Genomic DNA, 27,628 nt, shown 5'->3' with positions numbered 1-27,628 from the left:
ATTTTATTTTATCAAACAATCTACAACATTCTTAAAATTAAGATTGAATCGATACAATAGTATCATGTAAAAGTACAATATGATTTATCGTATATGTAGACACTTTTTGAGTACCGAGTGATAAGTTGCTCCAAGCGTTTCTCAAAAATCTTTCTATCTTTGTTCGGCCAAATAGGTTTTTCAATCGCATCACAATCCTTAGGTATAACAGGAGAAATAGGTATATCTAACAATTTTCTCAAATCAAATTGATCATTAATTAAACTCTTGTAAGCCTTATCGATAAAACTATTATTGGCAGCTGCACTGTTAGTAACATCCTCACCATCTATCTCATTTTTTATTTTCTTGATTTGTGACTTCACCAAAGGATTAATACACATTGATAAAAATCGACGGGTGGATAAATCATAAAAATGTGAATATAATGTTGGATATTCCCAAAGGGAAGCATTTTGAGACTGGCAAAAATCAGGGTCTTTTGCTTCCGGCATGTAGCAAAAATTTTCGGCACCATATTTGGGTTTGGCGTCAATATCGGTGTTAAATAAATGAAGAGAAGACGTGGACGACTTAAAAAAATATAAATAGATAATATGATTATATAATTTAAAATTGTAATTTAAGATATATCTAATTATAAGTGGGTAGTTAGCATTGAGGGGTAGTGGGGTAAACCAGTTTGTCTGCATATCCGAATCCTACAACTTCTAGAATGCTAATAAAGATGAATAAAAACAAACGGTTGACACAAATGATCCTGATCAATCATAAGACCTTTATTGTTCTCTGTTATTAATGGAAGTGATTTAAAAAAATGATAGTCACATTAATATAATCAGAGATATGCAGAGACAGTTATTTACCATACCAGTCAGCGTTTGTAAAAAATAATTTCAACTAGACGTAAGTTGTTTTTTTTCGATTTGAGGCCAGCTTTCAAAATATTGGCCCAGCTAGTACCCGGAATTGTTAAGGACTGTATATAATGCTTTTGCTTAATGAATTAAAAATCTTAAATATGAAAGGGGAAAGATGTAACATAATGTAATTTAATATTATTGCTTTAAAAAAATATAGTTATATTTCTATCATGATTTATAGGGCTCCAAGGTAGCGTCACCAGGAAAAAACAGTGGCTCAAGCCCCTAAAATATTTAAAGAGACCCTTGAGATTTTTTTTAAAATAAACCTTAAAAAGATGGTTATTTTGAAATTGTTAGCTAAAAAAGGAAAAAAAAGTTTTCAAAATTGTTAGCAAAAAAGCTAATTTTGAAATTGTTAGCTATAAAAAATAAAGCCATTTTCAAGACAAAAAAATTCAGAAATTTAAAATGAAAAAAATTTGAGCACTGAGATTGTAAAGGCTAGTGACGCCATTGGGGCTGCATCGATATTACAATAAGGTTTTGGATCGCTTACGAAAAATATTGGATAGAGCGTTATTTTTTAAAAATTTGGCGATACCGATTTTATAAAGCAAAATATTTTTATATTTTTTATTTTAATACACATAATTTTTTTATTTTTTTTTTGAACTAACCTTTCCCTTTCTCATAATAAATCTTCATAACTCCCATAAAGAAAATGTGAAGGCTACAAAATTATTTTAAATGTTCCTTTGATAGAAGAAGTAAAAATTAATAAGCTAATAAGAAAATTTGTATATATTTGTCTATTTGTTTATTCCATTGTTTTTTATTAAGAATTAGTAAATAAATCAATTTGTTTTTCCTTTTATTCAAATAAAGATATAATTTGTCATACCGAAAATTAAATATGAATATAAAGTGTGATAGCATATAAATCTATACCTATTAATATTAAGGCTAAAATAGTTGAGTAAAAATTCTTGATATAAAAAAATAATATGAAAGTATATATTATTATATTTTAAGAGCCATAGCTTACAATATTTACTCTATATCTTATAAATACAAACCTTAACTACAAATTTATTCACAGATAAGACATATTTTTAGAATTTTAAAAAAGGCGATGTCCTAGGTTTGCTTAATTTGGCTGCATAATTGCTTTTTAGAAGAGGTGTTTAAATGTCACCATAATTTGGCTTGTTTATAAGTATATTTAAAAGCCCATAAAATGTCGATTTTTTTATATGTGTCTTAATTGTTCAAAATTTTTATTTTAGATCTAAAGAGAGAAAAAATGAAATAGTAAATAACATAATTATAAAATAAAGATGTTCTGAATATGAAATATACACAGTATATAATATATATTTTTGTATTATATTTAATTTCTATTCACAAATAAACCTAATTTTGTTAATTTTATATAAAAGTGAATACATTACCACATCCTGATATAATAATGGTATAATAAGTATATTAGCAACCAATCTCATTTGATTAACTTATATTATATACAAATTAAAAACATTTTATCCAAATAGCTCACCTAGTCCTGTACTGTTAATGACTCTTCGATATTTATGGTTCATATCTTGCAAGGTCAAATTTTTTCAAGAATTTTTTTAAAAATGAATTTGATACAAAATTTTATAATAATAAGGGAACTGTATACCGCTAATCTATGCTCTAGCAGCCTATGTTGATTCACAAGAAATATCTCAAATAAATGACATATATTAGAATCGCCATGATAAAGAATGGTTACAAAATTCATTTAAGGAATTATTAAATGATGAAACAGTATGAATATTTCAATTTTTAATTATATTCTTTATTATTGCATCATTTACAAGTATCTATAATATATACAATATGCAGTCAAGAAAGATTGGGTATTAGTCTATGGTATATTTGCATGGTTGCTTATATAAATATAATTTAAACTGATATGCACAAACGTTATTTAGAAAATTAAACGAGTGACATGCTTAAAATCTTAATTTCTTCTTACTTTTTTAGCTTAGCCGGTTATTAAGTATTTAGCCGAACTAGGACACAGCCTGATATTTTTTTAAAAAATTATAAGGGCGTAGTGCGTTCAGGATATAGTCAACCTGGAGAACAGTAATGATTACATTGGACCATTAATCATTTTACTAATCCTCTGACTACCAAACCAATAAAAAAATAATCAACTGAAGATTCAACCCGACCCTCTTCGATTTTCTTTAAAATTTGTATGATGGTAGTATATACACTAATTAGTAAAAATATGAAATTTTAATTCTCAACTCAGCTTACTTCATGAGATATGGCCATCTTTAGAAACGCGGAAATTCCAAAATACACTATATTTAATTTTATATATCAAAAAGTAATTAAGCTAAAGACATAATTTAAATTTATTAAATAGCTCTAGAATAGCCCTTTAATATTTTATAAAATTTATTATATTAAAAAAATATCTATTACCAAAAACCGGAAATGGCTATAAAATAAAAATTGCTCCTTTTTTTCTTTCAAATATTTTTACAGATAGACATTATATTTCTTAATGTTTATAGAAAATCCTAATTGGACGAGTACTGCTGGGCTAATAGTTATTACACTTTAAATATAAGTAGTATGGTTTAAATCAATATAGAGTAATTATTCTTTTTGAAAAAGTGGGGAATATATGTGAATAATAGCATTAAAACTAAAATCCTAAATAATCTGATTATTTTGCGTTTTTTTAAGACATTTACCAAATTGTATTGTATTATTTTAAAAATAAAGCAAAACGCCGTAATAAGCATTAAATAATAAGATTTTGTAAAAAGTAACAACTATGAAAACAAAAGTGAGCTCAATAATCTCTTCACCCCATCTAAAGATCTATATTCGTCCCCTAAAAAATTTCTTCTTAAATTCGAGATTTTTGACCTGACAACACAGTGAGTGAATTAGTTTATTTTTCATTGCCGGATAATTAATTATCTTTGTGATCCTCAGAAATATATTTTCATTTTAAATATTATTTTAATCTACTTTAATTATTTATCAAACAAAATAATTATATTTTTTAGCATACATGTCTGGAACGCATAAATGTGTATCCGCACATTTCATCAAAATTTTAAATTAATTATAATTGGTGAAAAATTATATAAGTTAACTGCAAACCAGCATAAATCCATTTATTCCCTTAAAAGATTATAAACACTACATTGCACAAAGTCTAGGCAATCCAGGTAGGCCTTGCTGTTACTTAAGGAAATGTCAAATGTGGGCACTTTGGAACTTAAAGAAAGACTACATTTATTGTTGAATAATAATACCATAGATTATATAACATTTAAACAATGGTTGGCGGCAGACCGTACCACCATAGAAACGTAACTAAGTCCACCAGCGAATTTGTGTACATGATTGAAAAATTAAATATTTTATCTTATGCATTTATTTCTTCGAAACAATCTTCATTTTTTAAGTCATTAGAATCGAATTTGAAGGATGGGGAATATCTAATAATATCCGAACTAGGCTTTCGTAGTTCAAGATCAAGCTCAAGGTTTCCATTGGACTAATAATCAGGCAACACTTCATCCATTTATGATTTATTACCGCGAAAGAGATATCATCAAACAAATTAGTTACGTGGTTATATCATATTGTCTAAAACACAATACTTGTTCCTTTCATTCATTTCAAATATAATTAATTCTATTCTTGAAAGAAAGATTTGATAAGATCTCAATAATTTTTAATTTTTCTGATGGAGCTGTTACCTAGTATAAAAACAAAAAAAAACTTTATATATCTCTACAACCATTATAATGATTTTGGGATCAAGGCAGAATGACATTTTTTTGCAACTGCACATGGCAAAATTGCGATAGTTTAGGGGGAATTACTAAGAGGTTGGCTGCTAGAGCAAGCCCGCAACGTGTTTATGAAAATCATATACTAACTACTATGGATTTATATAATTATGCGAATAATATTCCGGGGATTAATTACATATTTGTCAGCAACGTTGAGTATTTAAGAATGGAAACCAATCCCAAAAATAGATTTTTAACAGCCAAACGAATTCCCGGGACACAAAAATTATTCCAATGGAAGGAAAAATGAAAATCAAATTTTATTCTTACTCATTGGATTATTTAATGTATGATATTATTTAATTAATATGTTTATGACAATATTAATTTCCCATTTATATTCATGTAATATAAATAATTAGCTAAATAAAGTTATAAATATTTTTACAATTATTTTCTTTCTAAAATAAAATAGCTAAACTTATGTGTTAAATATGATACAATGTATACTAGTTATCTGCATAAAGCCTAATTTTTCTAACACGGCCCGAAAGATATATAAAAAATATATTCAGCCCGTTCCCAAACGTATTTTCTTTTTATTTGTATCATAAATTACTATATATTTGGTATAATATAGGACTTAAGCTATACTACTTATATTTAAAGTGATTATTGGCCCAATACTCGTCCCAATCTAGAATTTTGCACAAATATTAAAAAGTATAATGTCTATCTATAAAAAAATTTGAAAGAAAAAAAAGAGCAATTTTTATTTTATAGCCATTTCCGGTTTTTGGTAATAGACTTATTTTCAATAAAATAAATTTTATATCATATTAAAGGGCTATTCTAGAGCTATTTAATAAGATTTAAATCGTGTTCTTAGCTTAATAACTTTTTTAGATATTTAAAATTAAATATAGTGTATAATTTTCGCGTATCTAAAGATGACCATATCTCATGAAGTAAGCCAATTTGAAAAGTAAAATTTTACATTTTTATTAGTTAGTGTATATACTACCAACATACAAATTTTTAAAAATATCGAAGGGTAGGGTTGAGAATCGCCTTTTTTTGGTTGATTTATGAAATACAACATATATATATTCCAAAAAGACAAATATTAACCTGTAATAATTTTCCTATTATCACCATGAATATGTGAGTAGTGGAACAACAATCAAATATACTAACTTCATTATGTGTCTTTTTAGGTTCAGGAATAACATTATTGGAGTTAATATTAAAATTTTTAATATCATTTTGATAATTGAATAAGCATAGTGAAGCCAATCTTTTAACAAAAGCAGATACTCTACAAGTTGATTCAAGGGCGTCAGGCCGGCGAATGAAACAAGCGTCAATGCATTTGGCCACAAGCCGAGCTTCTTCAAAAGTTATTTGTGATTTTAGGGGAATTTGATTTAGTTGTATTTGTAAAGAATCACATTTGTTCTAAATGAAAAAATGGATGGATATTTATTATATACGGTTATCCATTTTGTTAATATAATGTTAGATACAAATATATTAGCGATACACTATTTTAAATAAAAAAGTAATTGATTTTGCCAAATTATAACAAATCGATCTCCAGATTCATATATAATTTTATAATCGATAAGTGAAGACCACACATGCTAGACCGATTAAACCCAAAACCATACAGGACGACAGTCCTAAAACTTAATCCTCTTTAGGTCTAAAACCGTTGCGTTGAGCATCACGAATTGTCAATATATTAGCATAAAATAATAATAAAGCTGTAAAATATACATCTAACGTCTCGTCATCCTCAAATGGGGATAAAATATCGTAAAATGAACAATAAAACCGATTTAAATCAATGTTAAAAGCGGATTGATATTGCCCTGACAAAATAGCAAAGGTGGTTAAAATGGCGTGGAGTTTATCGGTTTTGGATGTCATCTTAATAAGGTTTAATACAAATAATTAAAAGTTTATAAATTCAATATGGGTGATTCCACGTCAAATCAAAAAAGGAGATTTTCGGCCGACCATCTCAAAAATGAATGAAACTTGGCATATAGTTATTTATGTTGTAAGTGTTAATAAAATCAAAATTTTAGAGTTCTAGTTCAACCAGATCCAAAGATATACGCCTTCAAAGTCGAAAATTGTGAAGTGCGTGATTTCGTTAAATCTTGTTTTTTTTAAAAAATACTTAAGATAAAGTTACAAATTATATATCATTTGATAGCCCTTAATTACGTTGAAAAATATTTTAAAAAAATTAACAAATTTCAAGTGTTTTCTTATTTCCGGTAAAAATAAAAAATTAACATTGTTAGGAAGGGATTTTTTTTGGGTGTTAATATTCAAGAATGATGTCCTGGGGCGATATGTAAGCAGGCAGCCCATACAGATATTATTTTATTGACGCTATATTGTAAAATAAACATATTTAAAAATTTTATATTCAAACTATTATAATTTTGCGCTTATTAATAGAAACTCCTAAGGCCATAATTTGTAAATATATACTTTCAATGTTGTGGATCTACTATCGTTATTATTTGAAAATAACGATTTTATCAGCTTTTTTTATTTATTTTTTCCTAACATTGCTACCAATCAATCATCATATATTTTAAAACTTAAACATCTTTTACAACCAAATGAATTTATGATAATTTGTGATTTCTTTGAAAATTATGCATTATAATCCAAGACACTGTTCAAGGATTCCACTGGAATAATAATCAAGCCACTATCCATCCTATGATAGCATATTATAATAATAAGGGCAATATATAAAACCTGAATTATATGGTAATATCAAAGTCACTTCAACGTAATGTTATTGCAGTACATTTATACCAGACCAAAATGATAAAATTTTTGACCAATCAATTCAGCAAAAAGCCAAACAAAATATATTACTGCTCTGAGGGATCAGCTGCGCAATATAAAAACAGAAATTTTTTTATAAATCTGTGTTATCATGAATCAGATTTTGGTGTAGCAGCTGAATGGCATTTTTCAGCTATATCCCATGGAAAAGGTCCATGTGACGGCCTTGGCGGAACATTAAAAAGATTAGCAGCACGTTCAAGCCTTCAGCGCATCAGTTCTGGATACATTTAAACATCAGTTGATTTATATCAATTTTCAAAACAAAACATGCCATCAGTAAATTTTACATATATAACCAACGAACAAAAAATTTACAAGAGATTAAACTACGAGAAAGTCAATTTAGCTCGTCCCATTCCAGGAACTCGGGAAATACATGCTGTATTCCCTTTGAGTTTAAGTAAACTTAAATCAAAAATATATTCATATGCAGAGGACTTTCAAATTAACAATATCTCAAATGCCGATAATTTGTCTTTTTCAATTTGTTTTTTGCCGATATTAAAGGATTCGTAACATGTGTTTATGACGATTTTTGGTTATTAGCCACAGTACTAAAAAAGAATGAAATTACTGAGGAGATATATATTTCCTTTTTACATTCCCATGGACCATCACCATCCTTCTTTTACACAATTGTGGAAAAAAAATAGTTGCCCATAATCAAATAATAACAGTAGTAGATCCTATTAGTGACAGGACTTACCTACAAATTATCGTCTCAATAAATTCTATTAATAAGCACAAAATGGGATAAGAAAGAGGTATTTATTTTTATATTGTTTGTGTATAAAATTTTAAAATATGTTTATTTTACAATATAGCGTCAATAAAATAATATCTGTATGGGTTGCCTTACATATCGCCCCAGGACATCATTCTTGGTTATACTCAATTGATTTTTTAATTTTAATCACAATACTATTCATATTTTTATTAAAAATTATATACTATAAAAAATATTAATATAACGCCATCTATATTGCATTTTTTTATTTATAAAAATAATAAAGATTTAAATAAAATTAAAAACAAAAATGGCTATCGAGATTTTTTATTAAATCGTTTAATATAAAGGTAATAAACATTTTTAGTGAATATTAACACCCCAAAAAATCCCTTCCTAACAATGTTAATTTTTTATTTTTACCGGAAATAAAAAACACTTGAAATTTGTTAATTTTTTTTAAATATTTTCCAACGTAAAATTTTAAGGGCTATAAAATGATATGTAATTTGTAACTCTATCTTAAGTATTTTTTAAAATAATAAGATTTAATGAAATCAGCACTTCGCGATTTTCGACTTTGAAGGCGTATATCTTTGGATCTGGTTGAGCTAGCACTCTAAATTTTTTTTTATTAACATTTACAACATAAATAACATGCCAAATTTCATTCATTTTTGAGATGGTCGGCCGAATAGCTGGTCGATTTGTCATGGAATTACCCATATATTTCATTCATGAGTTTAAATCGAAATAGGTTTTACTAATTATAGAAATATGGAATATAAAATGTATATCAACCTTCGAAACAGAAATCTCGGACAAGCAAGCTATAAGATCGTGAAAAAAGTCAATGTTAATTATATGAGCAAAGGTAGACAATCCTTTCAACACAGAAGCCAACAGTTTTCTCATAAAGGGAGAATTGTTTGGTCCGCTGACATTATGAATGGAAGAACAATTTCTGAGTATTTTAAAGTACAAGATGAAAATATGATTAGCTATTTGGGTGTGGTTTAAGTGTTTGTCGCGTTTTAAAGAGGTCACGGCTTCGGCTCTTTCCATATCCTTGTTAAATTTTTCGAAGGCTTTAGCTTTCTAGCGGATTTTATTTTTATAGAAAAAAATGATATTTATATATTTTATAAATATAACGCCTAAAATGTTTAAATAATACTTTCTAATATGTGTATACGTAAAACGATTTATTTGTTATTCGATTCGTATTTTACGAATATGAACAAAACAATTATTCGATTCGAAAATTTGAACCGAATTCAAGGAAAATGTAATATTCGTGAATAATTTTTATCTATTATTCGGTCGAATTATTCGACTATAATAATATATAGTATTGATAAATATTGGAAATAATCATATATTATTTAGTAGGAATTATTTGAAATTATTCATATTTAATAAAATTTCCTAGTGGACTAATGAAGAAACATTTTATATTTCTAAAATTGTTGTTAACGGTTGTTTTTATTCGAATAACTTCATAATACAAAATTAACTTCCGAAAATTGTTTTATGATGGACGAAGAAAGTATTTAATTTTATATGCAATTTATAACATATACTAGGGTTGTGCCGATATTAAATATCGGATCGGTACAGATATTTAGCGTTTTCCAAAAATATCGTATCGGGCAGATACCTGTAAAAACCGATTCGTTTACTTTTTTTTGATTATTTTGTAATGTATATTTACTTTACATTATTATAATATTTTCTAAATTTTTTTAAACAATGCAAATACACAACACTAAATTTTATATCTTTTTTAAATAGATTTATAATATTTTAAAGTTTTTTTTATAAAAATAGAAAGGAAAACCCAAAGTTTTATTTATTTTAAATCTTTTTAAATAATAACCCATTATTTATACTTTAAATAAAAGAATTTTTAAAAATGGTATCTGAATTATGGAAATATTTTAAAAAAGACAAAGATAATATTGCAAAATGCGTTATCTGCGGAATAATCTGAGTCTGCCTTCAGTACGGCAGGGGATATAGATAGTCCATATCGTAGAGCTTATTGTCAGAAAACTTAAAGGCTCTCATATTTATTTAAAAAATCTAATATATTATAATTTATATATTAAACACCAACAAAAAATGGATATATTATTAATATATATTTTTAATTAGTCTTAATTGTAGAAATAAAAAATTAATTTAAATGCATAATTCGATTTTTTGTATAAAAAATATTAATTTATTAATTACATTTGGTTCAATGGGGGGTAGTGAAAAATCAGTATAAATATCGGATCGGGTTTGAAGCAATATCGAATAGGTGAAAAATATGTGGATCGGCACAGCCCTAACATATATAATTATAATAAACTAGTAGCTATCCCGTCAAGAATGATGGGCGAACCAGATATTTCTCCTTCGTTTGATGATAGAGAAATCATAAATTTTACTTTTTGCCTAAAATTTTACTTTATTTGTAAAATATTTCTAGATGTGAGTTTTGCATACCTTATTTTAGATTGCATAATTTTTTGACAATTTATTATTTCCCAACAATTATTTGTTCATATACAATGTAGTACTCTATTAACGTTTCTTTAAATAATGGAAATTTAGTAAACTTACAGTCCCAAGTCAATGACATATAATAACCTAGACGACAAAAAATTTTTGGTTCACATCTCATAAGATAGGCATTTATAATTTATCCATCATTAAATGAAAAAGAAATATCTGATTTACCAATCATTCTACGGTTAACTAATAAATACTACACTATACTTTATAAATTTAAAGATTATTACTTTGACTTATATTATATATTATTTTAGTTTATGTATTAACAATAATTAAATGTCAATGTATATGTATATTCTAAAATTAAAAAAATGTTATTTAATAAATAAATAAAAAATACATCATTAATTTGGGGGTAATTTATAAATTTTATGATTATGAGTAGTGTTTGTGATTAAAGATCACCATGAGTTTTTTTATAAACATCCTGGATCTGGAGTGTAACTGGATATCCCTGCACATGCAGATACATTAAGGGTCGGCGCGGGCCAATCTAGCCCATAGAAATTTTTAATTGGGTTTTTTGGTTAAGCCCGTAATAATTTTGTTCAAGTTGTCCATCTGACCCAAAAATCTTTATGCCCGCAGGCTTTCAAGGTGTATTAACCTCTAATAGACACGATAAAATAAAGTCTGTATTTTGACAATGCTGTTATAGTAGTGATAAAAAGTGGTGTACTATATTCCGCTATTTTTGCGAGTATTTGTAGCTAAAATGCACTACTTATTTACCTAATTTAAAAGAATATATATTTAAAACAGTTTTAATTTAAATAATTTCATTTCTTAGTTTCATTTAGCCTATAATTCTTTTGAAAAGATTTCATTTGCCCCGCAATAATTCCTTTTCCATATTTTAATATATGGAGAATCCATTCCGACATCGTCGAAGGTCTACTATTTACGAACATTAAATTTTACAAATTATTTACTCTTAAATTCGCTCTATTTTCTACCATGATCAAATTCATAAGATAAAAGCCCTTTTCACAATCGTCCATACTGAGAAATAAAGTATCCAGAGAGTGGAATTTTTTAAAATTTCCTTCGGAATATCTTAATGATTTATTTTTTTAAAATACGGTTAATCAATAAAAAAAAATGCTCATTGACAAAAGGACACCATAGAATCTGATAAAAAAATATCCCAATTTATTATTTCTTTCAAAGTAAATTGATTAATCATAACAACCAACAACCTACCTATTTGAAAATATCAACTTCCTATTTAAACATTTGACTATTTCTGCTAAAAATTAGAAAAGCCTTAAGGCATTGAATTTTTTTTAAAGATTTAGCTATCCTTTAAGTTTAAGTCTCGAAAGAGGTTAAGATGATGGTTTTCGCTTAAAAATCTTGTTTATAGAGGTTCAAACTTGCTGAAATGAGCCATTTATCACCTGTATATGCTGGTGGTCACCTTCACTTTATATCTAAATAAAGATGAGGCTAAAATTTTCCATGGGGATTGTAAATCTTTTTAAAGAAAATTCGATTAAAATATTAATAGATCAATAATATCTAATTTATATAATATTTCAATATGTCAGATGCCTCAACTACTCTATTTCGAGATTCCGAATTATCAGTAGTATTATTTATTCCAGGGATTCGAACTGAACCCGAACCCGGAGAAAAACCCGGGTTTTGGGGAAAATAATATGAACCCGAACCGAACCTGAACCCCGTTTATAAAATTTACAAAACCCCGAACCGTACCCGTGAATTTTATTTAAACCCGGGTTCAATGTATTGTTTAAAATCATATATTAATATATTTGTATTATTGTAAATACAAATAAATAATTTACTTGACATTTTATAAAATTTTCAAATTTCCAATTAAGTGATGTGTTAATAATTATAAACAACTTAATTCATTTACTCCATTTTTAAATTTTTTTTAAAATTTATTCTCAAAGATTCCTATTGGATTGTTAATAAATTTTAAACAATTAAATCATTTACGCTATTTATTTTTAATTTTTAAATCATTATGAAAGATTATTAGTTAGAGGAAAATGAAAGTGAACAAGTCAAAGTAAAAATTATTATATTGGATATTGCAATGACATATATAATAGAGATTTGCAAAGTTAGGCCCGGGGCTTAATTTTATCTAAAATAATCGGGTTCGGGCCGTGCCTAATATTTTAAAAAAATTTCGGGCCGGGTCGGGTCAGACCTTGGAAATTTTATTAAATATATTTAAATTTATCAATTTTTTATGTAAAATAAAAATTTTTAATTTAATTTGAAACTAAACGCTATATAACATATGTCTTTTATTTTAAGTAATTATAAAAATTAATTTCTATATTTAAATAAATTCGGGCCTGGCTTGGCCGGTAAATTTTTTTAAAATAAATTTCGGGTTCGGGCCGGGCCGGCAAAACTTTTTTAAAAAAACTTTCGGGCCGGGCCGGGCTTGAAATATTAGGCCCAATGCAGATCACTAATATATAATACCTAGACTGACGATTCATTCATTAAAATGCATTTTTAAGCGTTAAAAGCAAATCAGCTGGACCTGCCATTTTGGTAAACCTTTTGATAATTATTCTCATTTTAAAAACTACTATTAAATTGGTAACTTGCTTCTTTATTTATCTCGATGATCAGGCAATTCTTTAATAAATTGCATCAGATATAGGAATAAATTAGGCTCTCGTTAAAAATTTTAATAATGATTACTGTAACCAAGATGGCGTCCTTAGCTGATTTGCATTGATGTACGCTTTTAATAAATGAATCGTCAGTCTAGGTTTATTATATGTCATTTGGATATTGTTAATTTAAAGAAATATGTCTAAATAAAATCTTTAAAATTGATACATGACTATGCTTTGTATATTTAACTATATTTTGCCTATAAATAAAATAAAAAATTTATTTTTTTATACCAAATTTATGTCTAGTTTTTTAATTATAATTTAAATATAGATTTTTTTTACCAATTCAAAAATTTTTAAGCCCGAGCTGGACCCGGAACCAAACCCGGGTTCAAATATATTTCCCTGAACCGAACCCAAACCCCTTTCTTTTTTTTACCTTAAACCGAGCTCGAACCGAACCTAGGCAATTTTGACGGCGCATCCCTGATTATTTTTTGCAAAATATTTTTATTTTTAACAGGCTATTAATCATCCACTCTAAATGCCCATCGAGTTGGGATAGGTTATTTTAAGGAATTAATCCTATTTTTATCTCTAAATAGTTGTTTTTCCTACAATATTGATAACAATATTGTTGAATTTTATATATTGTGCTACTAAAATTTTATTATTCGCTATACACTTAGCAAATTAAGTCCATGAGCTGCACATCCGATGCATTCGATGTTTATTTCTTAAAAGTGTCTGTGCTTTCTTCTTATTATGCTTTGTGTTTCATATTTCCACAATTACTTTAATAAATTCATTAGATAAATATTCCTCCATATGCATATTGGTCTCTGTTTCAATTGATTTATAGAATATGGATCTTAGGGTTGTTTAATAAAATTTTCAATACATTTTTGTCTACCCATCACTAATGAGGATCACATTTTTATTTTTATAGAATCTTTCAATCTCTATATTTTTAATCCCTTCATATTCATTGTTTAACAAATTTTTACTGAGTAAATATCTTGGGCAATATAAATGCAGGTTTTATAGATTGAAATAATTTCTTCCAATACATTGATTTATGGAAAATGGGCAAGACATAAAGACGGTTATCTAGTTTACTTTGCTTTTCAAATGATAAACTATCAATAAAATGTTTTATTTGCATTGCATTGTTTTCTTGGAAATAATTAATTGATTCAGCTTAAATATCTTTAAAATTACTTATATTATATATAAAATGTATCTGTATAAATTAATTTTAATATCCAAAATTGCAAATGAAATTAATAATAATTAATTTAGATGAGTATTATGTTTTAAAATTTTATAACAAAAATTAAGAAACTTAGGTTCAACTCAAGGAAATTGTCGTCATTATAATTTAAATTCCATAATCACATGACCCGTCAGATTTGTCATCAAAAAAATGAATTAACCCTACCTAATCCACATCTCTTAGACCTTTAATTAACAATTCTATACCATATCTCTCTAACATATAACCCTACATATTTTAACTTATTTCTGCTAATTAAAAAGTTTCCTTCAGGTGAATATTACTTGAGTTGAGCTATTATTATTTTGAGAAGGAACGTATAAACAAATACAAGTTACAATTATTTTGTCAACTATGAGGAAAAAATATTTTAGTAAAATAATATGAAAAAAAATCGTGATCATTTAATCAATGAACAGTATAAAAATCAGGGATGAAAACCCGAACCCAAACCCTCGATATTCCGCTGAACCCAAACCCGAACACTTTTTTAAAATTTAGGGTTCAGGGTCCAAGCTTTTTTTAAAAAAAATTTTTTCATTTTATTTATGTAATTTACAATCTTCATTTATAAAAGATTTCCTTATTTAAAACAATTGTTTTTTATTCAAAAAAAAATATTAATATAAAAAAAACATTTTTTGATCATTTTTTCGTGGAATCATATTTAAGAGATGGCCATTTTTCGTAAAATTTTTATATTATACCCAGCAAAGCAGATTTTAAAAGTTTTTTATAAATGATGATGATATATAATAATATCTATTTTAGGATATTGTTGCTTGTGGATTATTAAATTGATAGTAAGACAAAGAGAAGTACAAAATCACGAATATATTTTAATTATGATGATAAATTATTTTTATGGCAATACTAATTAAAATAATTTTTTTTTAAAAAATGATGTTCCTATTATTTTAAACTAATTTTAATAAGTCATTATTTTTCTGGTCTCCGAACCAATCCAAACCCGAACCCATTTTTTAGGAGGGTTCACATCCCTGATAAAAATTGGGAATGGGGGAAATTTCCTGGCCGGAAAATTTTAATTGCGTTAGACCCCTAGTTGTATTGCGTTATTTTTTTAAGAAGGTAGCTCTAGTGATAGCATACTAATTTTCAAAGTAGCGTTAAGAACATATTTCAAGTATCGTTTAAGGTTGTAGTTGAGTAATAACTATTTCCTTATACATTACTTATTTTTTTTAAACTTTTTTATGCCTTGTCTTAATAATAAAATCTATCGATGCCACTGTCTATAAATTTACCTAAATAGGTAAATTTATATTCGAAATCAATATTAACCATTATATTTACTTTGAATTGTTTTCTAGAAACGAATGTCTTTTTGTGTTTTTTAGAATTTTGAGATTTATCCGATTTGTCAATCGTTTGGGATAAGCCATCCTCGTTGGAGTCAGCGCGAGAGTGGGTGTTAACATCGTCCAATTTTAACCATAAAAATACGTCAATAACCTTTTATTTTAATATTCGATTATTTTGCGGGAAAAAGAATTACAAGCAAGAAAATAACTTATCAATGTTTTTGATAAATGTAGCCGACCGGTTTTTGTATAATTTTATAAAGCATAGTTAATTATATCCATTTTAACTTTAATTATTTCATATCAAAAATAAATTTTAATAACGATTGCTTTACTGTGGTAATGTATTTTCATTCTGGCACAATCAAAAGGATTTGAAGTACTAAACTAAAATGCATATTAGCATAATGTTGACTTATACTTCAGAATTATTTCTTCGAAAAGTTTTAACAACTTCATGCTTAATGTGTGATTTCATCAACATTATTTTGCTTATAACTCAGTTCAGTCATATAATTTTATTTTCAAATAAATTAATAAATATGGAAATGTTTTGAATTAAATCTGCACAAAACTGTATATATATATGTATTGAAGAAAAAAAATAATATTAACTAACGTAATTTTTTTAAAAATAATATTTTTTTCTGGATGATAAATTTTTTTTAATGATTATTGTTACAAAACTGTATATATATATGTATTGAAGAAAAAAAATAATATTAACTAACGTAATTTTTTTCTGGATGATAAATTTTTTTTAATGATTATTGTTTTATTCATATGGTTGAATTTGAATTATAAATGTTGATACCTTTCTTTTAAATAAAATATAATATAATCCAAAATTGTCAAGCCTATAAAAGTAAGTAAGTTGTAAGAGATTACGTTAATTCCATTAAAGAGTAAGGTTGAGATCTTAGAAATTTATCACATAACATCTATTTTCCTATGAAATTTATAAATAAACAATTGTTATTAAATACGAATATTAAATTGAATAAAAAACATTTTAATTTTATCATATCTTATCAATATTTCATAGCCCATTTATAATAATTCAATACATTCTGAGTTTAATTAAATTTTAATGCGAACAATGTTAAACTATTTTAATTAAATCAATATTTTTATATCAAATTGATATTTATAAACTTTTTTTTTCCGGTCATGGGTTACTATATTTGAATATTTACTGATATGATATGATGTCAAAAAATATTAGCAAATAATTAATTTTTTAAAAAGGTAAAATAAATAAAGGGGAAAAATACTAGAAATATAATTTACGGGAAAGGATAGGGGATAAAAAAAAGGAGGCTTGGAAAATGGAAGGTTATTCAATGGAAGAGATGAAGAGATAGTTAGAACGAATGATGGCGGTAGCAAGTCTTTGGCGTAAAAAGAGGGATTCCTTAGGTTGGTCGGTTTTTTCGCGGATCCGTTTGCCTAAATCTTTGAAAAAACGTTGAGCTTTGCTACCGAAGGTGGTGAGAATGGTGCAGGCGATGGGTATGAATAAGAAAGAAGGGTCTAAGGAACTGTACTTTATGGTTTTGCGGGATTCAGCGAGGGCGAGGGCATCGACGTTATGGTTAGAAGGTGCGTTTGGGTCAATGCAGGTGAAGTCCCAAACCAGGAGCTGACCCCTTGACCAGGAGATCAAGGACATTCCATCAGGACGTTTTCCGTCGGTTCTGAAAATTCCGGTTGGTTCAAGTCTAGATGGAATGCCTCCTGATTTAAGGGCGCGTAAAATGATATCATTGCATTTGGTGTGCCGTGAAAAGCGGCCACGACAAAAGCGACAATGGAGGCAGTGCCTACCCTTGCTGTCGACGCTGGTTTCGCAATGTTTGCATTGGTACGGAAGAACAATTTCGCAATTGAGCCGTAGTCCAATAGCAAATCTTAGCTCGTCAGCAGTGAGCAACAAATCGAGGTTGTTGGAGGGTATGGTTTCCAGAAACTCGTAACCAGATCCTTATTTCAATTGGTGAAAAACTGTGAGATCGTCGTCATGAAGGCTCGATTTTAGGTAAGCGACGGAACCTTCGTTGAGTGGAATATCCCAGTCTCTCTTTGAACATAAGGAGGGTCGTGGAGTGTTTGGGACAACGGAGTTGTCCCAAATGGTCTGGGTATCAGCTAATAGGGGGTCAGGGTAGTTGGAAAGCTGGCTAATGTGTGAATCGGATGAAAGACGAGAGGCGATGAAACCACTGATGGAAAGAGTTAGAGGTGAACGTAAGCCGATACCCCCGAGCTTGCATGGAAGTGATGCTTGTAACCATGAATTATGGTTAAAGCGGAGATTAAGGATCTCTTCGGCGAGAGATTTGATGGAGATTTCAAAAGATTTTAATGAGTCGGGGAATTTGAAAATTGAGGTGGATCGAAGGGCGTAGAGAATTTTAGGAATGTAATAAAAGTTTTTGAGGAGAAAAAAAGCTTGATGTGGAGGGAGAAACTTAGAGATGTTTTTGAAATGAAGGCTGGATGATGCGTTAGTGAAGAAGTGATTGATGGATTCCAGTCCACCGACTGGAGAGCCAAGATGACTGAGGGATGAGAGTTCGGTTGTGTGGAAGTTGTGGTTGAATGGGATGGAGCAATGAAATGGGCAGATCTCAGTTTTTTGTTCATTGAGTGAGAGACCGATAGCGTGGGAATGTGTTTTGATGATGGTGAGTGCCTTAGCAACCTCGTTAGGGGGACCGCAGAGTATTCCGTCATCAATGTACCAAGTATGCAGTGGGAGATTGCAGTTGGAAGAAATGTTTTTGACCATTTCGTTGATTCCAATGCAGAAAAGTATCGAGCCCAAAGGATCGCCTTGTTGGATCCCTTGAGATGATGAAAGTAAATAGTTGTTGAAGAAATCAATTTTAACGAGGATTTCGTTACTTAAGTTGGTTTGGAGATGGATACGAGTAGCGTGTATGGCTATTTCGCAGCCTCCTTGGATGCCGATTCCAAGTTGATGAGGTACTAGAATTAAGGCGGCGTTGTCCTTAATTTTGGAAGATATTAGCTTAGCGACAAGGCGGCGAAATACGGTTCCGATTGCAATTGGGCGGATATCCTTATTAGCTTTTTCGAGTACGATTAGTTTAGCACCGAAAAAGAGTAGTCTGATGGATTCGGGAACGAGGCCGTGTGCTATTTTGTTACAAAATGTTGTTAAATTTTGTAAAATTGGGACCTGACTGACTATGAGGGGGGATGTGAGATCCTGGAGGAAGATGGGACGAAGCCCATCGTAACCGGGAGAAGAGTCGTGATGGAAGGATAGAATAGATTTACGCACCTCGGCGGGGGTGAAATCAGAAGGGAAAATATTGGGAGGAGGTGGAGGTATGAAATCAACTCCGGAGGGGTGCTTTAGTTTGAGTTTGTTGAAACTTTCTTCGTTACTAGTGGCAAATGAATCATTAGAAGCTACTAAGCGAAGAGCGGATTTGATGTTTAGGTTGTTAATTTTGTTGGAAATTAACTTTGCCTTTAATTGTAGGCTGGAAAGTTTTTTGGGTACATGAGAAGATGTTGTGGTTGTGAGGGTGAGGGGATGTAAGGTTGCGTCTTTAATTTGTTGGGTTAGAGATTTCTGAATCTCTGGATTGGGAGGTTGGAGAGTCGTGAAGGAAAATGTGAAGAGTTTGAGCCAATGATCGAGGGAGGAGAAGTTATTTAATAATGATTGAAGGCATGTGGAGAGGGCTTTGGCTACTTGTACTCTAGAGCCTTTAGGAATTCTAGAGATAATGGGAGGTTTGTCGGATTTTAGGAAGTTGATGATGTCGCCATGGGTGGTTGGTTGGAGGGGAATAAATGTGTTTGATGTGGTTGGTATGTTGTTGGATGAGGTGGAAGAGTGGCTGTGAGTAGAAAAAATGGAAAGGGGATTTAGGAAGGGAGGAGAAGGACGCTTCCCGGACTCAGGACAAACGATGCCATTGGTTTTGTGTTTGGTGAAGAGGCCAGGTTTGGTGATTTTTATGTTTTTAGAGCATGCGGGACATGTACCATTATGTGGATAAAGAAAGGTTGTGAATAATAGTGTTGAGAATGGGGATGTGACAGAGACTAAGAAGAAATAATCTGCAGAGAATAATGATGTTGTAAAGATAAGGTTATTAAATATGAGAGGAAAGAATGGGCACAAAGGTTGTTGGGGTTGGTTGATGTTTGATAGAGGTTGGTTATTTGTTTTAATAAATGTAATGGTTAAAGTAAATAAAAGATTGAAAGACTGAGGAACATATATAAAAGGGGGAAAAAAAGAAAATTATTTTGGGTATGTTTATGAAATGAAAAAGAAAAATTATATTGTATTAATGGGGATATTACAAGGAATGTAAGAGAATTTGAGTCTTGAAGAATATATATATAAGAAAGTAAAAAAAAAAAAATTTGGGTTCAATTGTGAGGAATAAATGTGTACAAAGAAAAAAATATGCATGTAAAAAGATGGTTGTGATTATGAAAGAATAAAAAGATAAATATATATGTAAATGTTAAACTAGTTGAAAGGTTGAATGTTGTTAAAAAGAAAAAATATATAAAAGGGGGAAAAAAATATTATTTTTGGGTATGTTTATGAAAGGGAGAAGAAATATTATTTTGTATTAATGGGGATATAAAAAGGAATGTAAGAGAATTTGAGTCTTGAAGAGTATATAAATGAAAAAGTAAAAAAAATTAATTTTGGTTCAATTGTGAGGAATAAATGTGTACAAAGAAAAAATGTGCATGTAAAAAGAGAATATGTGATTATAGTTGTGAATGAAAGAAAAAATAAATATATACATAAGTGTTAAATTAATTGAAAGGTTAAATGTTGTTTAAAAAAAATATATGTGAATTTATTGAATATTTAAATGTTATAAGATAAATTGAATGTATAATATAAGTGTTAAACTGGTTATAATGTTAAATATTAAAAAGTCTATATGTAAATTTATTGATATATTATATGTGTTGAACTAATTGAAGGTTAAAAGTTATTTTTAAAAACAAGTTGTTTAATAAGTTTTAAAAATAAGTATTGAAAAAAAAAGAAAGAAAGTAAGATATGTAAGGTAACTTCTGGTGAAAAAAAAGGGAGGCAATCCAATCCTTGAATCTAAATTGGGTGGATTGAGAAGACTTTTGAATATTAATGTTTGAAGTTAGATTATCCTTTTCTTTGAAATTGAAGCCTCTTGAAGAATAGACATGTTTGATTTAATAGAGAAAATAGACAGGATTTATTGTTGGTACATAATTGTTGTTAAGATTCAAATGAGTTTTCCTTTATAACATTCTGTGTTATATTGCTAGATTCAATTTTATGAGGTTGGGTGACATAATGATGATGTTAAGGTAAATTTGTGGTTGCTGTAGAAGATGTTACTTTATATATTCTCTATTGTTTCTCTTTGAAAAGAGTGTCAAATGTCATAAATGCTTGAAGATATAATAATGTGCTGTAACCATCTTGATGGATGATGCTAAGGTGAATTTATAATTGCTTCAATAGTTGTAATGCCAGCTAAATTCAATTTTAAGGTTGGGTGACATAATGATGATGTTAAGGTGGATTTGTAAATGCGGAGATGTTACTTCTGATGAATATAAAAAAGATGGCGTTGCTTGATTAAGGTTATTTCAATTGGTCATTGATAAAGTAAATGAATAGTTAAATAGGTTTTGTTGGTTGGTATTATCTATTTAGTCTGTTGTTTTCTACTTAAAGAATATGAGGTTTTCGGAGTTTTTAAGAAAAGTTGTTTGAATTATACAAAATTTTACTAAATAATATGACTATCACAAAAAAAGTGTTTAAATAATTTAATTTGCTTAATTATTGCAAATATTGGAATGCACCACATGCAAAATTGTTAATCACTAGGAAAAATGATTTTAAAGTTTAGATTCAAACATAAGAATAACTTATAGATTAATATAAGCAAAAAATTGAGAGGTAATTTATAATACCATTTCCAAGTGATAACCAAAAAAATTTTACAAAAAATTTTATTTGATAAAATCAAATTGTAAATGAAGTAAAAAAAACACTTTGTGAATTACTTTTTTGTTCAAAATGCCCAATTTTAATTTAATTTATTAATTAAAAATAAAATAAACAGAGGTAAATATTATAAATCATCAAGTTATATAATATTGAAACACAATCTTTATTGAGTTCTAATTTAATCATAGAAATAATAATTTAGCTTTATAAAAAATCAGGAAAATAGCCAAAAATTGACAGTGCTTTAACGTGGCCAAAAATATATATTTTCAAATCTAGTTTTTATTTATATCTGAGACCTGCAGGCCCGGCCCTTGTACCCGGGCCGGATTTTAAATTTTTAAAATATACCCGGGCCGGGACGAGCCTGAAATTTTTTTATAGAAATACCTGGCCGGGCCGTAAATTTTTTAAAAAAAATTTATACAACATGAATTATTATATTCGTCAATTAGATATGGTTATAATGATTATATATAGTTATGATTAATAAAATGTTGGGTGAAAGTTAACACTAGCTAACACTCATAGTATCTATTACATAATATAAATAGTTTTCCTGCCATGGAATAAATACGTAAAGGATAATAGGTAATAAATACATTATTATATAATATATGTTATATAAATAAAATATCAGTTTTATTTTTTTTATTAATAAAATGATATAGTATATTCTCCAATGACATATAATAATACCTAGACTGACGATTCATTCATTAAAATGCATTTTTAAGCGTCGTTAAAAGCAAATCAGCTGGACCCGCCATTTTGGTAACCTTTATAATAATTATTTTCATGTTAAAAACTAATATTAAATTGATAACTTACTTTCTTATTATCTCGATGATCAGGCAATTCTTTAATAAAGTTTGCATCAGATATAATATAAAATTAGGCTCTCGTTTAAAATTTTAATATTTATTATAGTAACCAAGATGGCGTCTCTAGCTGATTTGTATTGATGTACACTTTTAATGAATGAATCGTCAGTCTAGGTATTATTATATGTCATTGATATTCTCAAAATATTATTTACACAAATTTTTTATAATATCAATTTGTAATATACTAAATATCTGTTTAGAATAAAAATAAATAAAATATGTAATAAATATATGCTTGCTTATTAAATGATAATACTCGTCGTATGATAAAATACCGAATAGGTGAATTTTTTATATATATACCAGGTCGAATATAATTTTAAAAAATTCCGAGCCGGGCCTAAAAATTTTTTTTTTAAATCAAGGCCAGGTCGTGCCCCAAATTTTTTTAAAAAAATATCCGGGCCAGGCCCTAAAAAATTTTAAAAAAATATCCGGGCCGGGCCGTGCAAATGATACATCTGCAGGTCTCTGATTTATATATTTAGTCAAAACAATTTACTCATAACTCAAAAATGTCAAGTGGAGCACTCAAATTCTAGATCGACCATTTATAATATGAAAATAAACATTAATAAATATTACAATTATAAACAAAAAAAAGAATTGACTTGAATCATAATTTTTATTCAAAAATATCATCGATAATCGCAATTAACCTATATGATTTAATAATGCCAATCCCATTTTCATAATCAAATATTCAAACCAGATATATCGTGCTTCCACCTTTCTTTTCAGAAAATGCCAAATTTGTCTTATTTTACAACTTTTTTATCTTTATATAATCTATTAAACTAATTAAAGAAATATACGAAAGCACTAAACATTAATAAAATGGTTCAGAATTTGTGCTTTCAGTTTATTTTTAATAGCTGAATTGGCCAGTTAACAATTTTTTTTAAACTAACTAAACTGATCAAAGCACCAGCAGGTAGAAATTGAACCAAAAAAACCAAGTAATAATCAACGAGATAAAAATATATAAACCACAAACTAAAACAATTTTTTTTAAATTCAAGATGTTTGTTGAAAAAATTTGCTTGTTTAAATGTTTCAGGAAATTATTTTTTTAAGCCAAACATAATAAAAACATTAAATCTTAGTGTAGATCTTAGAATGAATGCTTCCAAACATTTGGCAATTTCGCTGTATCTATATAATAGAAACGTCGGCTTAGAATTGGAGTGCTCCACTTGCGCAAAGGCTTAAAATGAGAAAATCAACATTAAGTTTAAAATCAAATACAGGAAAAGCTTATTGATCAATTTTGACAGAGCTATAACTTTGGCAAAAATTAATAATTTTTTAATAAAGTTTTTATTTATATATATATTAGGAATAAATAAGTTATTATCCACTTCTAACTCAAAAATTTTGAAAATGTTGAGTGGAGCACTCCAATTCTAGACCGACGAGATAATACATGTTAAAATTAAATTTAAAAAAAGGTAAAAGAAGGAATATTTAAAAAAATAATCTCAAATCAGAATTTAGCATATGAGAAACCTGGCTCTAGGACACAAAAAATTCTCCATTGTAAAAATCCTGGCTATGTCACTATATATCAAATATACAATTACATTATTTTTTAAATTTATTATAATATGCATTTTTGTTGGTTAAAATTCATTTGCTAAATAAATCATTTAAAAAAGTGGGGGTAAATATATTTTATTATTAAAATTAAGTTTTTAACTTTAAATTCAAAAATAAGTAATTTACTAATAATAATACTAAAAATTAATTATATTTCAATTTTTTTATCTATACATCAAATTTGATAAATATTTATTTTATTGTTAAAATTTAAGGCAAACATGTTTTTGACCTTAAATTTAGAAATAAAATTTTCATTTTTTCTGTCCAGATATTATATTATCATTAAATACAATTACATATTTTTGACCATATTCTTTTTTTATCAGGAATTATATTTACACTGAAGAACTTCAAAAATATGAATTGATTTTGATCAATTTTAAAAAGATGTATGTAATGTATATAAAATTTTCTTCAATCATAAAGACTAAGTAAGGAGCTCTTGCTTCTTCATTTTTTTAAAAAAATCATTTTTGAACACCTTACAGCACCAGCTATCAAGTGTAATATTTATATATAGCCTAATGAGGTGAAATCCCAATATTCCTAAAAAGGAAACATAGAAGAATGGCAAAGGCTAAAAAACCTTTAGACCTTCAATAAATTATAATTATTGTATTAAATAACATTTATTCATCCTTAAAAATAATAATATAGATATTTCACCAAATATGCCAATAATTCTTTGGTAGGGGGATAATTGAAAAATGCTTAAATTTACCATTGTAATTTTTATGAGAATGCCCAAATATAATATTGTTACCTCCCCCAAAATGAGCCAAAGTTAAAAATTAAATGGATTGTAGCCAATGAAATGACTATAAATCAATTCCCACTTCCCAAAGAAAAATAGTTTCCATTTTAAAAATATTTAAATAAAATATCGATTTTTTTCTATATAATTTTGATATTTCCCAGTTTGTATAAAAAAATAAGTATTCCCTTTGTTCTTTTAAAAATAATTGTCCTTATTTTTATAGTTCACAAATATTAATATTATTGAATTTAAATTTGCATTGAAACTATTTAAATTTTTTTATGTAGCATCATAGAAAGGTGGTGATTAGAGAGTAAAAAAATCCACCTAGGAAGTTACTAAGTTATTCTTGAAAATTAGTCCTAAAAACGATCATTCCTTTGTAATGAGCCCAAAAGACACGTTTGTAAAGACCAAAAAGACAACTTTTTAGTGGCAAATTATGTAAAATCTTGAATCATATACTTTAATATAAATGAATATCATAAATTAGATAAATTAATTATGGGTGTAAACATTTTAATTCTCATTCATTGGTTTATACATTAATGTATTTATTTTATTTATAAGCTTTTTTTGGATATAGTGTTATTATTTTTATATAATATATTAATATCATTTATATTATATAATGAATCATATCCAATCCAGCTTTAAATTTCTAACAAGATACATTAATTATATAAAGGGAAAATGATTTTATTTATTTTAAAATGTATATTAATAATAACTTTCACTATTTATAAAAAAAAGTATTTTAATTTACTCTTAATTACTTTTAAAGATCAAATGACACTGTAATTTATATTAAATATATGGCTATTTTAATAATGTTCAACCTTTGCTATCATTACTGTAAAGAATTATTTAACTTTTTAAAGTTCATTAAGTCAATAAAAAAAAATTTTAAATAAAAATAAGCATTTGTTAAATAAACCTGTGAATTAACAAAGAATTTTTTGGTTTTTATAAATTGATTGATAAGCCTGACAACTTCTAGTGATAATTCTCCATCCTCATCAGACAAAAATATCTTTTTAAATACTTTTGATGCTAGTGTTATGATCTATTTATATTAAATAAAATAAACATTATAAATTAAAACATGAGTTCATAATTTAAAAAAAAAAAAAAATCATGAAAATATTTTACCTCATTGTTTTTATGGTTTAATAGTGGAACAAGGCAACTCATAATATTTTTACGAAAATTGAAATGAGGCTTTATCAAAATTATATCCCCAAATGATTTTATAATCATCAAAATTATATGTATACTTGGTTGATTTATAATTTTTTTTAACTCTTTAAAAATATAAATTTAAAATAAATTTTATTTACTCGTATAATTAATCATGGTATCAATAAATTTTTTATATAAATTTAACAGTTTTTCTTCATAAGATCTTAAAAGTCTAGTCTCTTTTGCTGCCAATTGTTGTTTTTCTTGTTCAGTTGGTAATCGTATTTTATAACCTGGTATTAAATCTTTAAAAATTTCAGTTATTGAACCAATTATATATATTTTGGCCAAATAATTATCTGAAATAGTTTCATGATTTTCTATTATCAATCTTTTTTGTTTGATGAGAGATAACAATTTTTTCATCTTTATTATCTTGTTAATCAATTATAATAATAATAATAAAAGTATTTTAAAATTACATTTTCTTCAGGATTTTGCAAAATTGTACTAGATATATTTGCTAAAAAAACTCTAAAATTCTGCAGGGAATTAAATTTTGTAATTTTTACAGATTTTTTTTTAATATTTTTTAATTCTATTTTGTCCTTAAAATTTTCTAATTCTTCATCTATAAATGTTTATAGTGTAGTAAAATATTATCAAACCTTTGATGACTTTTGGGATTCTTTCTGTAATTGGAATTAACTTTCCCATTTTTTTTATGGGTAGTAATAGTTTATAATTGTATTTCTTATCTTTTTGTGAGCGAACTTTTTTCTCGCAATCCAATTCATAATCTTTTATTTTGTGCTTTCTAATGAAAAAATTACATTAATATATGTTGTAAAATTTGTATACTTTGAAATATAAAACAAATTTTCGTCATTATATATATTCTGAATGTAATCTATTTCTGCTTCTTCGTCTGAAGAGGAATCATCACTTTCACTAGCAACATATTTTTTATTTTTTACAGTCATTTTGAATTTAATCCAAAACTATCATAAAAAGTCGGGCATCAATCACTACCATATGATGCATCAAGTGGTGACAGACATATAAATTATATAGTTAACTATTGTACCACAAAATAATATACACAAAAGTGATCTGCATCG

The 27,628-nt window shown here is 27.4% G+C and overlaps 1 protein-coding gene across 1 annotated transcript; it reads right to left on the bottom strand.

Moving 5' to 3' along the window:
* LOC135928081 (nucleolar complex protein 3 homolog) lies at positions 1-27,517 on the bottom strand. The gene is made up of 11 exons (XM_065464416.1): positions 27,369-27,517; positions 27,176-27,324; positions 26,990-27,138; positions 26,666-26,942; positions 26,478-26,629; positions 26,263-26,391; positions 16,056-16,214; positions 9,090-9,386; positions 6,461-6,613; positions 5,813-6,139; positions 1-572 (listed from the first exon to the last, which is right to left on the bottom strand). Exons 1-11 carry the CDS (start codon positions 27,488-27,490, stop codon positions 63-65), a joined length of 2,424 nt encoding a protein of 807 aa, XP_065320488.1. The 5' UTR covers positions 27,491-27,517; the 3' UTR covers positions 1-62.
* Between the last annotated feature and the right edge of the window lie 111 nt (positions 27,518-27,628).

The sequence above is a fragment of the Gordionus sp. m RMFG-2023 genome, chromosome 4 (assembly GCF_954871325.1).
Source record: "Gordionus sp. m RMFG-2023 chromosome 4, tfGorSpeb1-WG-v2, whole genome shotgun sequence".
NCBI classification, from domain to species: Eukaryota; Metazoa; Nematomorpha; class Gordioida; order Chordodea; family Parachordodidae; genus Gordionus; species Gordionus sp. m RMFG-2023.
Note: the sequence above shows the minus strand (reverse complement) of the source record. Positions and strands in the feature narration are given on the sequence as shown.

Bases quoted from the DNA above. Each gene is read 5' to 3' on its own strand.
- LOC135928081 (XM_065464416.1), bottom strand. From the start codon at position 27,490: ATGACTGTAAAAAATAAAAAATATGTTGCTAGTGAAAGTGATGATTCC. The intron at 6,140-6,460 runs GTATATTTTACA...TTTTTCATTTAG, and splicing joins AGGATGACGAGACGTTAGAT to AACAAATGTGATTCTTTACA. The intron at 573-5,812 runs GTTAATATTTGT...TATTTTTTTAAG, and splicing joins TAATAGGAAAATTATTACAG to TCGTCCACGTCTTCTCTTCA.